Genomic DNA, 15,577 nt, shown 5'->3' with positions numbered 1-15,577 from the left:
CCCTAAATCCTGCACCCCAAATCCTGCACCCCCGTATTGCACCCCAAATCCTGCACCCCAAATCCTGTATCCCAGAACCTGCACCCCTAAATCCTGCACCCCAAACCCCTGCACCCCCATATTGCACCCCAAATCCTGCACCCCAGACCCTGCACCCCTAAATCCTGCACCCCCATATTGCACCCCAAATCCTGCACCCCAGATCCTGCACTCCAAACCCCTGCACCCCCAAATCCTGCACCCCAAATCCTGCACCCCCATATTGCACCCCAAATCCTGCACCCCAAATCCTGCAACCCTAAATCCTGCACCCCTAAATCCTGCACCCCAAACCCCTGCACCCCTAAATCCTGCACCCCCATGTTGCACCCTAATTCCTGCACCCCAGATCCTGCACCCCTAAATCCTGCACCATGTTGCACCCCAATTCCTGCACCCCAAGTCTTGCGCCCCTAAATCCTGCACCCCAAAATCCTGCACCCCCATGTTGCACCCCAAATCCTGCACCCCTAAATCCTGCACCCCAAAACCCTGCACCCCTAAATCCTGCACCCCCATGTTGCACCCTAATTCCTGCACCCCAGATCCTGCACCCCTAAATCCTGCACCATGTTGCACCCCAATTCCTGCACCCCAAGTCTTGCGCCCCTAAATCCTGCACCCCAAAATCCTGCACCCCCATGTTGCACCCCAAATCCTGCACCCCAAATCCTGCACCCCAAAACCCTGCATCCCCATATTGCACCCCAAATCCTTCACCCCAAATCCTGCAACCCTAAATCCTGCACCCCTAAATCCTGCACCCCAAACCCCTGCACCCCTAAATCCTGCACCCCCATGTTGCACCCTAATTCCTGCACCCCAGATCCTGCACCCCTAAATCCTGCACCGCAAAACCCTGCACCCCTAAATCCTGCACCATGTTGCACCCCAATTCCTGTACCCCAAGTCTTGCACCCCTAAATCCTGCACCCCAAAACCCTGCACCCCCATGTTGCACCCCAAATCCTGCACCCCTAAATCCTGCACCCCAAAACCCTGCTCCCCAAATCCTGCGCCCCCATATTGCACCCTGAATCCTGCACCCCCCAAACCTGCACCCCCAAACCTTCGCCCTGGCCACCCACCACCTGCCCGCCTGCCACCCCCTCTACCAGGTACCCCCAAACCGCACCCCGAACCCTGCACCCCAAATCCTGCACCCCTAAATCCTGCACCCCCATATCGCACCCCAAATCCTGCACCCCAAATCCTGCACCCCCGTATTGCACCCCAAATCCTGCACCCCAAATCCTGTATCCCAGAACCTGCACCCCTAAATCCTGCACCCCAAACCCCTGCACCCCCATATTGCACCCCAAATCCTGCACCCCAGACCCTGCACCCCTAAATCCTGCACCCCCATATTGCACCCCAAATCCTGCACCCCAGATCCTGCACTCCAAACCCCTGCACCCCCAAATCCTGCACCCCAAATCCTGCACCCCCATATTGCACCCCAAATCCTGCACCCCAAATCTTGCACCTCTAAATCCTGCACCCCAAAACCCTGCACCCCCATATTGCACCCCAAATCCTGCACCCCAAATCCTGCAACCCTAAATCCTGCACCCCTAAATCCTGCACCCCAAACCCCTGCACCCCTAAATCCTGCACCCCCATGTTGCACCCTAATTCCTGCACCCCAGATCCTGCACCCCTAAATCCTGCACCATGTTGCACCCCAATTCCTGCACCCCAAGTCTTGCGCCCCTAAATCCTGCACCCCAAAATCCTGCACCCCCATGTTGCACCCCAAATCCTGCACCCCTAAATCCTGCACCCCAAAACCCTGCTCCCCAAATCCTGCGCCCCCATATTGCACCCTGAATCCTGCACCCCCCAAACCTGCACCCCCAAACCTTCGCCCTGGCCACCCACCGCCTGCCCGCCTGCCACCCCCTCTACCAGGTACCCCCAAACCGCACCCCGAACCCTGCACCCCAAATCCTGCACCCCTAAATCCTGCACCCCCATATCGCACCCCAAATCCTGCACCCCAAATCCTGCACCCCCGTATTGCACCCCAAATCCTGCACCCCAAATCCTGTATCCCAGAACCTGCACCCCTAAATCCTGCACCCCAAACCCCTGCACCCCCATATTGCACCCCAAATCCTGCACCCCAGACCCTGCACCCCTAAATCCTGCACCCCCATATTGCACCCCAAATCCTGCACCCCAGATCCTGCACTCCAAACCCCTGCACCCCCAAATCCTGCACCCCAAATCCTGCACCCCCATATTGCACCCCAAATCCTGCACCCCAAATCTTGCACCTCTAAATCCTGCACCCCAAAACCCTGCACCCCCATATTGCACCCCAAATCCTGCACCCCAAATCCTGCAACCCTAAATCCTGCACCCCTAAATCCTGCACCCCAAACCCCTGCACCCCTAAATCCTGCACCCCCATGTTGCACCCTAATTCCTGCACCCCAGATCCTGCACCCCTAAATCCTGCACCATGTTGCACCCCAATTCCTGCACCCCAAGTCTTGCGCCCCTAAATCCTGCACCCCAAAATCCTGCACCCCCATGTTGCACCCCAAATCCTGCACCCCTAAATCCTGCACCCCAAAACCCTGCTCCCCAAATCCTGCGCCCCCATATTGCACCCTGAATCCTGCACCCCCCAAACCTGCACCCCCAAACCTTCGCCCTGGCCACCCACCGCCTGCCCGCCTGCCACCCCCTCTACCAGGTACCCCCAAACTGCACCCCAAATCCTGCACCCCTAAATCCTGCACCCCCATATTGCACCCCAAACCGCTGCACCCCTAAATCCTGCACCCCCATATTGCACCCCAAATCCTGCACCCCAGATCCTGCACCCCTAAATCCTGCACCCCCCAAACCTGCACCCCCAAATCCTGCACCCCCATATTGCACCTTAAATCCTGCACCCCAAATCCTGCACCCCCAATCCTGCACCCCAAATCCTGCACCCCCATATTGCACCCCAAATCCTGCACCCCAGACCCTGCACCCCTAAATCCTGCACCCCCATATTGCACCCCAAAGCCTGAACCCCAAAACCCTGCTCCCCTAAATCCTGCACCCCCATATTGCACCCCAAATCCTGCACCCCAGATCCTGCACCCCTAAATCCTGCACCCCAAAACCCTGCACCCCCAAATCCTGCACCCCCATGTTGCCTCCCAAATCTTGCACCCCTAAATCCTGCACCCCAAAACCCTGCACCCCCATATTGCACCCCAAATCCTGCACACCAAATCCTGCACCCCCATGTTGCACCCCAAATCCTGCACCCCTAAATCCTGCACCCCCATATTGCACCCCAAATCCTGCACCCCAAACCCCTGCACCCCCAAATCCTGCACCCCCATGTTGCACCCCAAATCCTGCACCCCCCTATTGCACCCCCAAATCCTGCACCCTCAAACTGCACCCCCAATCCTGCACCCCCAATCCTGCACCTCAAACCTGCACCCCAAGTCCTTCACCCTCAAACTGCACCCCCAAACTGCACCCCAATCCTGCACCCCAAATCCTGCACCCCCCAATCCTGCACCCCCAAACCTGCACCCCCAAACCTTCGCCCTGGCCACCCACCGCCTGCCCCCCCCCCCCGGGTACCCCCAAATCCTGCACCCCCAAACCCTGCCCCCCCGCCCTGCCCCCAGCTCAGGCTCTGGCCGTGCCCCCCCGACGTCTCCCTGGGCACCCGGTGCCTGAAGGTCCCCGGGGCTGGGTCCCCCTGTCCCTTGTTCCCATCGCCCACCTGTCCAATGTCCCCATGTCCCCCATGAACCCCTGTTGCTGTGTCCCCAAGTCCCATGTCCCATGGCCCCCATGGCCAATGTCCCCCTGGTGTCCTGTGTCCCCCAGGTCCCCCATGTCCCCATGTCCTCCATGTCCCATGTCCCCATCACCCACATGTCCCATGTCCCCACGTCCCATGTCCCATGTACCCCATGGCCAATGTCCCCCTGGTGTCCCATGTCCCATGTCCCATGTCCCCCATGGCCAATGTCCCCCTGGTGTCCTGTGTCCCCCAGGTCCCCCATGTCCCCATGTCCTCCATGTCCCATGTCCCCATCACCCACATGTCCCATGTCCCCACATCCCATGTCCCATGTCCCCCATGGCCAATGTCCCCCTGGTGTCCCATGTCCCCCAGGTCCCCATGTCCCAATGTCCCTATGTCCCATGTCCCCATCACCCACACGTCCATTGTCCCCATGTCCCCCATGTCCCCCATGTCCCCATGTCCTCCATGTCCCATGTCCCCATCACCCACATGTCCCATGTCCCCACGTCCCATGTCCCATGTCCCCCATGGCCAATGTCCCCATGTCCTCCGTGTCCCATGTCCCCATCACCCACATGTCCCATGTCCCCACGTCCCATGTCCCATGTCCCCCATGGCCAATGTCCCCCTGGTGTCCCATGTCCCCCAGGTCCCCATGTCCCAATGTCCCTATGTCCCATGTCCCCATCACCCACACGTCCATTGTCCCCATGTCCCCCATGTCCCCCATGTCCCCATGTCCTCCATGTCCCATGTCCCCATCACCCACATGTCCCATGTCCCCACGTCCCATGTCCCATGTCCCCCATGGCCAATGTCCCCATGTCCTCCGTGTCCCATGTCCCCATCACCCACATGTCCCATGTCCCCACGTCCCATGTCCCATGTCCCCCATGGCCAATGTCCCCCTGGTGTCCCATGTCCCCCAGGTCCCCATGTCCCAATGTCCCTATGTCCCATGTCCCCATGTCCCATGTCCCCATCACTCACATGTCCAGTGCCCCCATGTCCTCATGCCCCATGTCCCATACTCCATGTCCCTCCATGTCCCCTGTTCCATGTCCCACGTCCCCATCGCCCACACGTCCAGTGTCCCAATGTCCCATGTCCCCATATCCCCATGTCTCATATCTCATGTCCCAACGTCCCCGTGTCCCATGTCCCCATCACCCACATGTCCCCTGTCCAATGCCCCCATGTCCCAAATGTCCCATGTCCCCATTGCCCACATGTCCAGTGTCCCGTGTCCCTGTGGCCCACCTATCCCATGTCCAGTGTCCCGATGTCCCATGTCCCATGTCATGTCCAATGTCCCCATATCCCCATGTCTCCACGTCCCATGTCCCCGTCGCCCACCTGTCCCATGTCCAATGTCCCAATGTCCCATGTCCAATGTCATGTCCAATGTCCCCATATCCCCATGTCCAATGTCCCCATATCCCCATGTCTCATACCTCATGTCCCAATGTCCCAATGTCCCCATGCCCCATGTCCCCACATCCCATGTCCCCATCACCCACATGTCCAATGTTCCCATGTCCCCATCACCCATGTCCCCTGTCCAATGCCCCCATGTCCCCAATGTCCCATGTCCCTGTCGCCCACCTATCCAGTGTCCCAATGTCCCATGTCCCTGTCGCCCACCTGTCCCATGTCCAATGTCCCAATGTCCCGATGTCCCATGTCCCATGTCATGTCCAATGTCCCTATATCCCTATGTCCGATGTCCCCATATCCCCATGTCTCATACCTCATGTCCCAATGTCCCCAATGTTCCATGTCCCCAATGTCCCATGTTCCCATGTCCCCATCACCCACATGTCCAATGTCCCCATGTCCCCAATGTCCCATGTTCCCATGTCCCCATCACCCACATGTCCAATGTCCCCATGTCCCCAATGTTCCATGTCCCCAATGTTCCATGTCCCATGTCCCCATCACCCACATGTCCAATGCCCCCATGTCCCCTGTCCCCATGTTCCCATGTCCCCATCACCCACATGTCCAATGCCCCCATGTCCCCTGTCCCCATGTTCCCATGTCCCCATCACCCACATGTCCAATGCCCCCATGTCCCCAATGTTCCATGTCCCATGTCCCCATCACCCACATGTCCAATGCCCCCATGTCCCATGTCCCCATGTTCCCATGTCCCCATCACCCACATGTCCAATGCCCCCATGTCCCATGTCCCCATGTTCCCATGTCCCCATCACCCACATGTCCAATGTCCCCATGTCCCCAATGTTCCATGTCCCATGTCCCCATCACCCACATGTCCAATGCCCCCATGTCCCATGTCCCCATGTTCCCATGTCCCCATCACCCACATGTCCAATGTCCCCATGTCCCCAATGTTCCATGTCCCATGTCCCCATCACCCACATGTCCAATGCCCCCATGTCCCATGTCCCCATGTCCCCATGTGTCCCCAGCTCCTGCTGCCCCACTGCCGCTTCACCTTCCACATCAACATTTTGGCCCGGGAGATGCTGCTCAGCCCCGGGGGGATCATCGACCAGGTCAGCCGGATGCCTGGGTGTCCCCCCCCTGGTGGCACCCGGACACCTGGGTCCCCCTTGGTGGCACCTGGACGCCTGGGTCCCCGTGGTGGCACCTGGACGCCCGGGTCCCCCAGAGATGGGGGGAATTGGGGTGCGGGGTTGGGGGGAGGATGGAGGACACTGAGGGGTGGGGGTGTCCCCAGGCCATGGCCGTGGGGCGGGAGGGGACACTGGAGCTGGTGGCCCGGGGGACGGCGGCGCTGACCTACAGGGAGCTGTGTGTCCCCGATGACCTGGAGGACCGCGGGGTCACCGACATCCCCAACTACTACTACCGCGATGACGCCCTGGAGATCTGGGGGGCCATCGAGAGGTGGGGTGGGGGGCGTGGGGATGGGATGTGGGGCGGAGACATGGGGTGGGGCCATGGGTGTGGGGACAACAGGGCCATGGGGCTGGGATGGGGACACGGGGGTGGGAAATGGAGGTGGGGACATGGGGATGGGGACAACAGGGATGGGGCCATGGGGATGAGGCATGGGGACAAGGGAGATGGGGCCATGGGGATGGGGCCAAGGGACATGGGGACAAGGGAGATGGGACAAGGGAGATGGGGACAAGGGTGACGGGGACATGGAGAAGAGAATGAAGAAGATGGGGACAATAGGAACGGGACATGGGGATGGGGAGATGGGGACGTGGGGATGGAGACATCAGTGATGGGGGCAACAAGGATGGGGACATGGGGATGATGAGGATGGAAGCAACAGGGTTGGGGACATGGGGACAGGGACGTGCAGGGATGGGAGCTGCTGGGGGGTGACGCCGGGACAGTGGGCATGGCCCTGTCCCCATGTCACACCCGTGTCCCTGTGGTGGCCCAGCTTAGTGGAGGGGATCGTGGCTCTCTACTACCCTGAGGACAGTGACGTGGCCGAGGACCACGAGCTCCAGGACTGGGTGGGCGAGATCTTCACCTACGCTGTCCTGGGCAACGAGAAGACGGGTAGGCGTCCCCGGTGACGGTCATGGTGATGGTCATGGCCACGGTGATGGTCATGTCCATGGTCACGGTCACATCACGGCGATGATTGTGTACGGTGATGGTGACCATCACGACCATCGTCGTGGTCACACCACTGTAATGGTCACGATGACGGTGACTGTCATGGTGATGGACGTGGTCATGGTCACATCGTAGTCATGGTCATGGTTATGGTCACATTGTGGCCATGGTCACACTGCAGTGATGGTGACAGCCGTGGTCATGGCTATGGTGTTGGCCATGGTCATGCCACAGTCGTGGCCGTGACCACAACCAGCGTTACGACCAAGGTCTCACACCGCAGTCACGATCAGCGTCATGGTCACAGTCACGGCCATGCCATGGTCATGACCAGACTTGTAACATGGCACGGGCACGGTCACGGCCATGGCCACGGCATGGCATGGCTACGGTCACGGACGCAGTCGCGGTCATGGTCATGCCACGGTCAAGACACACGATGGGCATGACCATGGTCGCGGTCATGGTCATGCCATGGCCACGCCCACGCCATGATCAAGGCATGGGATGGGCATGGTCAAGTCCATGGTCGTGCCACGAGCTGAGCACGATGGCCACGGTCATGCCATGCCCGTGCCAGGTGGCGGGTTGGTGGGGGGCCACGCGTGGGGTGAGGTGAGGTGGTGGGGGCTGCCCGCGGTGGGTGAGGTCATCGCTGACCTCATGATGTGTCCCCTGCCCCAGGCTTCCCCTCGAAGCTCTGCAGCCGCCCCGAGCTGGTGAAGTTCGTCACCATGATCATCTTCTGCTGCTCCGCCCGGCACGCCGCCGTCAACAGCGGCCAGGTGGCACCTGGGGGGACATGGGGACATGGGGACACATGGGGGGACACAGGGGGACACAGGGGGACACGGGGAAACTTGGAGGGTGGAAGGACGCAAGTGCTCATGTAGGTCTTGGAGGTGGCCATGGAGCCACCTTGGTGGCACCTGGGGACACGTGGGGACACGTGGGGGGTGGAGAGACCCAAGCACCCATGTAGGGCTCAGAGGTGGCCACGGAGCCACCTTGGTGGCCACAGGGGACTTGGGGATGTGACAAGCACCCGGGTGGCCCCAGTAGGACCCAGGTGACCCTGGGGGAGGTTGGGGGGCCCGGCCGCCTGGGTCCTCTGCTGACCCCCCCCACCCCACCCCAGTACGACTACGCCGCCTGGATGCCCAACACGCCGGGGACGCTGCGGCGGCCACCACCGCGGAGGAAGGAGGAGGCCACCGCCGAGCTGCTGCTGGGGACCCTCCCGTCCCCCGATGCCACCGGCGCCCTCCTGGCCCTGCTCAGCGTCGTCAGCTACGAGGGCGGAGAACCGGTGAGGGGACACCCAGGCGTCCGGGTGGGCACCCACCCCCTCCTACCCCCCCGGGGACCCAGGGATCCAGGTGGGGTCCCCCACATGTCCCCAAGAGGACCCAGGTGTCTGGGTGGGCACCCAAGGGGACCCAGGTGTCCGGGTGGGGTCCCCAAGAGGACCCAGGGACCTGGGTGGGGTCCCCCACATGTCCCCAAGGGGACCCAGGTGTCTGGGTGGGGTCCCCAAGAGGACCCAGGGACCTGGGTGGGGTCCCCCACATGTCCCCAAGGGGACCCAGGTGTCCGGGTGGGGTCCCCAAGAGGACCCAGGGACCTGGGTGGGGTCCCCACATGTCCCCAAGGGGACCAGGGATCTGGGTGGGCACCCAAGGGGACCCAGGTGTCCAGGTGGGGTCCCCCACATGTCCCCAAGGGGACCAGGGATCTGGGTGGGGTCCCCAAGAGGACCCAGGGACCTGGGTGGGGTCCCCCACATGTCCCCAAGAAGACCCAGGTGTCTGGGTGGGGTCCCCAAGAGGACCCAGGGACCTGGGTGGGGTCCCCACATGTCCTCAAGAGGACCAGGGATCTGGGTGGGCACCCAAGGGGACCCAGATGTCCAGGTGGGGTCCCCACATGTCCCCAAGGGCACCCAGGCATCTGGGCCCCCCATGACACCCCCTTGACCCCCAGCGGCCGCTGGGCTCCCGCCCCCAGGAGCCCTTCAGTGGGGCAGCCCCACGGCGGCTCCTGGGCTCCTTCCGGCGCCGCTTGGCCGCCATCTCCCACCGCATCCGGCAGCGCAACGCCGGCCTGGCGCTGCCCTACCCCTACCTCGACCCCGCCTGCGTCCAGGAGAGCGTCGCCATCTGACACCCCCCCTCCCCCGCAATGTCCCCAACCCCCCCCCGGGATGTCCCCAACCCCCCCCCCCCGGGATGTCCCCAACTCCCCTGGGGGTCCCCAACTTCCCTGGACCATCCCCGACCCCCCCAGAATGTCCCCAACCTCCTTGGATCCCCAACCGTCCCATGGTGTCCCCAACCGCCCCATCCCAACCCCCCCAACATGTCCCCAACCCCCCATGGTGTCCCCTTCCCCAGGTGTCCCCGACCTCCTTGGACCATCCCTATCCCCTCCCCCCCCCCCCGAGATGTCCCCAACCTCCTTGGACCTTCCCCGACCATCCCATGGTGTCCCCAACCGCCCCATCCCAACCCCCCCAACATGTCCCCAACCCCCCATGGTGTCCCCTTCCCCAGGTGTCCCCGACCTCCTTGGACCATCCCTATCCCCCCCCGCCCCCCCCAGATGTCCCCAACCTCCTTGGACCTTCCCCGACCCCCCAGAATGTCCCCAACCTCCTTGGACCATCCCCAACTGCCCCATGGTGTCCCCAACCGCCCCATCCCACCCTCCCTCCCAACATGTCCCCAACTCCCCCCGGTGTCGTCGTCCCCCCCCCAGATGTCCCCAACCTCCTTGGACCTTCCCCGACCCCCCAGAATGTCCCCAACCTCCTTGGACCATCCCCAACTGCCCCATGGTGTCCCCAACCGCCCCATCCCACCCTCCCTCCCAACATGTCCCCAACTCCCCCCGGTGTCGTCGTCCCCCCCCCCCCAGATGTCCCCAACCTCCTTGGACCATCCCCAAGCTCCCCGAGGTGTCCCCAACCTCCAGGTCTGCTCCCTGCTCCATCCCCGTCCCCCTCCCCCCTCCCCCCACCCCGTCATCGTCCCCGTCTGCCCCAGCCCTGCCTCAGTTTCCCCAACAGCCTCCGACCCCAATGTCCCCTGTGTCCCCTGTGTCCCCTGTGTCCCCTGTCCCTGCACCACAGCAGGGGGGGGGGACACACGGGGAAATAAATGTGGCTCCTCCCCCACCCCTGCATGGCTTGGGACTGAGTTTGGGGACAAGGGACACCTCAGCCATGGGGACACCATGGCCACGGGGACACAATGACCCACGGGGATGTGGGACACCATGGCCATGGGGACACCCCAGCCCTGGGGACACCCTGGCCATGGGTACATGGGACACCATGACAACGGGGACACCCTTGGCCATGGGGATGAGGGACACCATGGCCATAGGGACACCCCGGTCATGGGGACATGGGACACCATGACACATGGGGACACCCTGGCCATGGGGACGTGGGACACCATGGCCGTGAAGACACCATGGCTCATGGGGACGAGGGACACCATGGCCATGGAGACATGGGACACCATGACAATGGGGACACCCCAGCCATAGGGATGAGGGACACCATGGCCATGGGGACACCCCAGCCCTGGGGACACCCTGGCCATGGGTACATGGGACACCATGACACATGAGGATACCATGGCCGTGGGGACACGATGACCCATGGGGATGTGGGACACCATGACAATGGGGACACCCTTGGCCATGGGGATGAGGGACACCATGGTCATAGGGACACCCCGGTCATGGGGACATGAGACACCATGACACATGGGGACACCATGGCTCATGGGGATGAGGGACACCATGGCCATGGAGACATGGGACACCATGACAATGGGGACACCCCAGCCATAGGGATGAGGGACACCATGGCCATGGGGACACCAAGACCCATGGGGACGAGGCACACCATGTCCATAGGGACACCCTGGCCATGGGGACTTGGGACACCATAACTCATGGGGACACCAAAGCTGCAGGGACAAGGGACACCATGACCCATGGGGACATCCCGGCGTGGGGATGAGGGATACCATGACACATGTGGACACTGCGGCCATGGGGACACGGGACATCATGGCCATGGGGACGCCCTGGCTGTGGGGATGTGGGACACCATGGCTGTGGGGTCACCAAAGCTGAGGGGACAAGGGACACCATGGCCATGGGGACACCATGACACATGTGGACACCATGGCCATGGGGACATGGGACATCATGGCCATGGCGACGAGGGACACCATGGCCATGGGGACACCAAAGCTGAGGGGACAAGGGACACCATGGCCATGGGGACACCATGACACATGTGGACACCATGGCCATGGGGACATGGGACATCATGGCCATGGCGACGAGGGACACCAAAGCTGAGGGGACGAGGGACACCATGGCCATGGGGACACCATGACCTAAGGGGACGAGGGACACCACGGCCACTGCCACACCATGTCCCAGGGACGGTGCGCATGCGCAGAGCGCACCCCGCCGCTCCTCCGGGCGCTGTGCGCATGCGCAGCGCGCCGCTCCTTCCCCCCTCCCCTCCGGGGAGCACCCGGCCGGGCCAGCTGTTGGTGGAGCCGTTGTGCGCATGCGCCTGTCGCGCCGCGCCTCCCCGCCTCTTATTTGCATATCTCCGCCCACCGCCCCGCCCACCGGGCGTGGGCGGGTCCGGGGGGGCGGGGTCATCCGGCCGCCTGCGTCCGCCGGGGCCACCGTCCCGCTCCAAGGCCACCTGATGTCACCGGCGATGTCACCCGTGATGTCACCCGTGACCTTCCACACCGCCCCCCTGGCCCGGTGCCCCCCGCCCCGGGGTCACGGGGTCGGGGCTGGCCTTGGAAGAAGGGGGGGGAGGGGTGGGGGGTGGGGGGGTGTAACGAGGGGGAGGGGCGCCGCAAAGGCTTCTGGGTAACACCGCCCCCTCCCCCACCGAGGAGGCAACCGGGTTGGGGGGCAGGGCCCCTCCCGCCCCCCCGGGTGCCCCCCTCTCCCCGGTGTCCCCTCCCCCCCCGGGGACCCCTCCCCCCCCCGGTGTCCCCTCCCCCCCCGCCGGGTCCCCCGCCGCCCCCGGGGGGTGGGGGCGGGGGTGGGGGAGGGGCAGTGACGGGGTCACCTGGTTGGATGCCACCCTGGGGTGGGGGATGGGGTCCCCCGGTGGATATGGGGGGGGGGAGGGGGTGCCCGGACGTCACCCGGCCGTTCCCGCGCGCGGCAGGGGGGCGGTGACCCCGCTGACCCCGCCCCCTCCCCCCGCCCCGCCCCCCCCGTCTGGTGGCGGCCCCGCGGCGGCGGCGGGGGCAGAGGCTGCGGAGCGGCGCGCGGTACGGGGGGGGGGGGGGGGATGTCACGCGTGACGTGGCGTGACGTGGCGTGGGGGGACACTGGGGGGGGGGGATGGGGTCGCGCGCGGTATCGCGGAGTCCTGGGGGGGGTGGGGGGGGTGGTCCCGCGTGCGGTGCACGTGGCTGCGGGGCCGCTTTGTGATGTAGGGAGGGGGGACCCCCTTAGTGACGTCAGCAGAGGGGGGGTCCCATTAGTGACGTGGGGGGGGTGGGGGCCCCGCGGTGACGTTCTGGGGGGTCCCCGAGGTTGCTATGGGGGAGGGTTTGGGGCGTCCCCGGGGGGTTTGGGGGGTCCCGGGGAGGTTTGGGGGTCCCTGGGAGGGTCCCCAAGGTTTGGGGGGGTCCCTGGGGGTTTGGGGGTCCCCGGGGGTCCCTGAGGTTTGGGGGGTCCCTGGGGTTTTGGGGGTCCTGGGGAGTTTAGGGGTCCCCAGGGTTTGGGGGGTCCCCGGGGTTTGGGGGTCCCCGGGGGTCCCTGAAGTTTAGGGGGTCCCTGGGGTTTTGGGGGGGTCCCCAGGTTTTGGGGGTCCCTGAGGTGTCCCCGGGTTTGGGGGTCCTGGCGAGTTTGGGGGGTCCCAAGGGTTTGGGGGTCCCTGAGGGTTGGGGGTTCCCCAGGGTTTGGGGGTCCCTGGGGTGTCCCTGGGGGTTGGGGGTCTCTGGGGGGGGCCCCGAGTTTGGGGGTCCCCGGGTTCCCCGTGCTTTGGGGGTCCCAGGGGGTTGGGGGTCCCCGATTTGGGGGGGGGGAGGCAGGGGTCCCCAGGTTTAGGGGTGCCTGGAGGGGGGTCCCCAGGTTTAGGGGTGCTGGGGGGGTCCCCAGCTTTGGGGGTCCCCTCTAACTCCCCCCCCCCCCCCCCCCCCCCCCCCAGATGCAGGTGCTGCGGTTCTACGTGCGGCCGGGCCCCCCCGAGCAGGTGGGGGGGCCCACGGGGGGGGCTGGGGGGGCCCCCCCGGGGCTGGGGCTGGGGTCCCCCCTGCGGGTGGCCCGGGCCGTGGAGCCGGGGGTCACCGCTGTCACCTGCGAGCTCTGCTACTACCTGGCCTGGGACGGTACGGGGGGACGGGGGGGACGGGGGGGACAGGGGGGACTTGAGGGGATTTGGGGACATGAGGGACATGGGGGACATGGGGGATTGTGGGGGGCCATGGGGACATTGGAGCACTTGGGGGGATGGGGGGGGACAGGGAGGGACACGGGGTGGGGGGGGACATGGGGGACTTGAGGGGGTTTGGGGACACTGGAGGACTTGGGGGGACGGGGGGACATGGGGACGTGGGGACATGTGGGGACACGGGGGGACACGGGGGTATATGGGGGGATGGGGGAACTTGGGGGGACGTGGGGGGACATGGGGGACATGGGGACATTGGAGGACTTGGGGGGACGGGGGGACATGGGGACATGGGGACGTGGGGGGACACAGGGGGACGTCGGGGGTATATGGGGGGATGGGGGAACTTGGGGGGACGTGGGGGGACATGGGGGACATGGGGACATTGGAGGACTTGGGGGGATGGGGGGGACACGGGGGGTGAGGGAGGACATGGGGGACTTGAGGGGATTTGGGGACATGGGGGACATGGGGACATTGGAGGACTTGGGGGGACGGGGGGACATGGGGACATGGGGACGTGGGGGGACTCGGGGGGACACGGGGGTATATGGGGGGATGGGGGAACTTGGGGGGACGTGGGGGGCAGGGGGGATATGGGGGGCCGGGGGGGACACGGGAGGATGTGGGGGGGGTGTGGTGGGACAGGGGGATGTGGGGGGACGTGGGGGTGACATGGGGTGACATAGGGGACTTGGGGGGACATGGGGGGATGTGGGAGACGGGGGGGTCCCGGGCAGAGTCAGGGGCTTTGGGGGGGGGGGTCTCAGAGGGGTGGGGGGGCAGTGGGGGGTGTCGGGGGTCCTTGGGGGGTGTCGGGGGCAGGGGGTGTCGGGGGGGGGGTTGGGGTGGGGGTGGACGGGGGGTGCCAGCGTTTTGGGGTGCGCAGGGGAGACCCCCCCCGATGCGGAGGAGGGCCGGATCCTGCGCTGGCTCCTGGGGTCCCCCCTGGGGGGGGGGGAGGAGGTGGCCCCCGAAAGCTTCCTGCGCCCCCGCGGCCCCCACCTGCTGCTGGAGATCGGGCCCAGGTACGGGGGGGGGGGGGGGTCCCATGGGTGCTGGGGGTGCTGGTGGGGGTCCCATGGGTGCTGGGGGGGGGCTGGGGGTCCCACAGGTGCTGTGGGTGCCTGGTGTGAGGGGTCCCATGGGTGCTGGGGGTCCCACGGGTGCTGGGGATGCCCCGTGGGTGCTGTGGGTGTCTGGTGGGGGGGTTCCCATGGGTGCTGGGGGTGCTGGCGGGGGTCCCATGGGTGCTGGGGGTGCCCCACTGGGGGATCCCACGGGTGCCCAGGGGGTCCTGTGCGTGCCATGGGGTGCTGTGGGTGCTGGCAGGGGTCCCATGGGTGCCGTGGGTCCCATGGGTGCTGTGGGTGCTGGCGGGGGTCCCATGGGTGCCGTGGGTCCCATGGGTGCTGTGGGTGCTGGTGGGGGTCCCATGGTGCTGTGGGTCCATGGGTGCTGTGGGTGCTGGCGGGGGTCCCATGGGTGCTGTGGGTCCCATGGGTGCTGGCGGGGGTCCCATGGGTGCTTTGGGTCCCATGGATGCCGTGGTTCCCATGGGTGCTGTGGGTGCTGGCGGGGGTCCCATGGGTGCTGTGGGTCCCATGGGTGCCGTGGGTGGTGGTGGGAGTCCCATGGGTGCTGTGGGTCCCATGGGTGCCGTGGGTGCTGGTGGGAGTCCCATGGGTGCCGTGGGTCCCATGGGTGCTGTGGGTGGTGGCGGGGGGTCCCATGGG

General features: G+C 65.0%; 2 protein-coding genes across 2 annotated transcripts in view; both read left to right on the top strand.

The window, feature by feature from the left end:
* The window catches only part of LOC142403263 (polyunsaturated fatty acid lipoxygenase ALOX15B-like), a 35,894-nt gene extending 26,347 nt beyond the window's left edge, over positions 1-9,547 (top strand). Inside the window, exons 9-14 of the mRNA XM_075489471.1 lie at positions 6,250-6,336; positions 6,522-6,696; positions 7,208-7,324; positions 8,069-8,169; positions 8,523-8,693; positions 9,368-9,547. Coding sequence (XP_075345586.1) covers positions 6,250-6,336; positions 6,522-6,696; positions 7,208-7,324; positions 8,069-8,169; positions 8,523-8,693; positions 9,368-9,547 — 831 coding nt within the window. The remainder of the gene's footprint in view (positions 1-6,249; positions 6,337-6,521; positions 6,697-7,207; positions 7,325-8,068; positions 8,170-8,522; positions 8,694-9,367) is intronic.
* A 2,995-nt stretch (positions 9,548-12,542) lies between these two features.
* Positions 12,543-15,577, top strand: part of LOC142403262 (phosphoribosylformylglycinamidine synthase-like) — a 38,511-nt gene continuing 35,476 nt past the window's right edge. The window contains 3 exon segments of the mRNA XM_075489470.1: positions 12,543-12,714; positions 13,599-13,779; positions 14,731-14,869. Of these exon segments, the coding sequence (XP_075345585.1) occupies positions 13,599-13,779; positions 14,731-14,869 (320 nt within the window). The 5' untranslated portion in view covers positions 12,543-12,714.

The sequence above is a fragment of the Mycteria americana genome, unplaced genomic scaffold (genome assembly GCF_035582795.1).
Source record: "Mycteria americana isolate JAX WOST 10 ecotype Jacksonville Zoo and Gardens unplaced genomic scaffold, USCA_MyAme_1.0 Scaffold_155, whole genome shotgun sequence".
Classification (NCBI taxonomy): domain Eukaryota; kingdom Metazoa; phylum Chordata; class Aves; order Ciconiiformes; family Ciconiidae; genus Mycteria; species Mycteria americana.
Note: the sequence above shows the minus strand (reverse complement) of the source record. Positions and strands in the feature narration are given on the sequence as shown.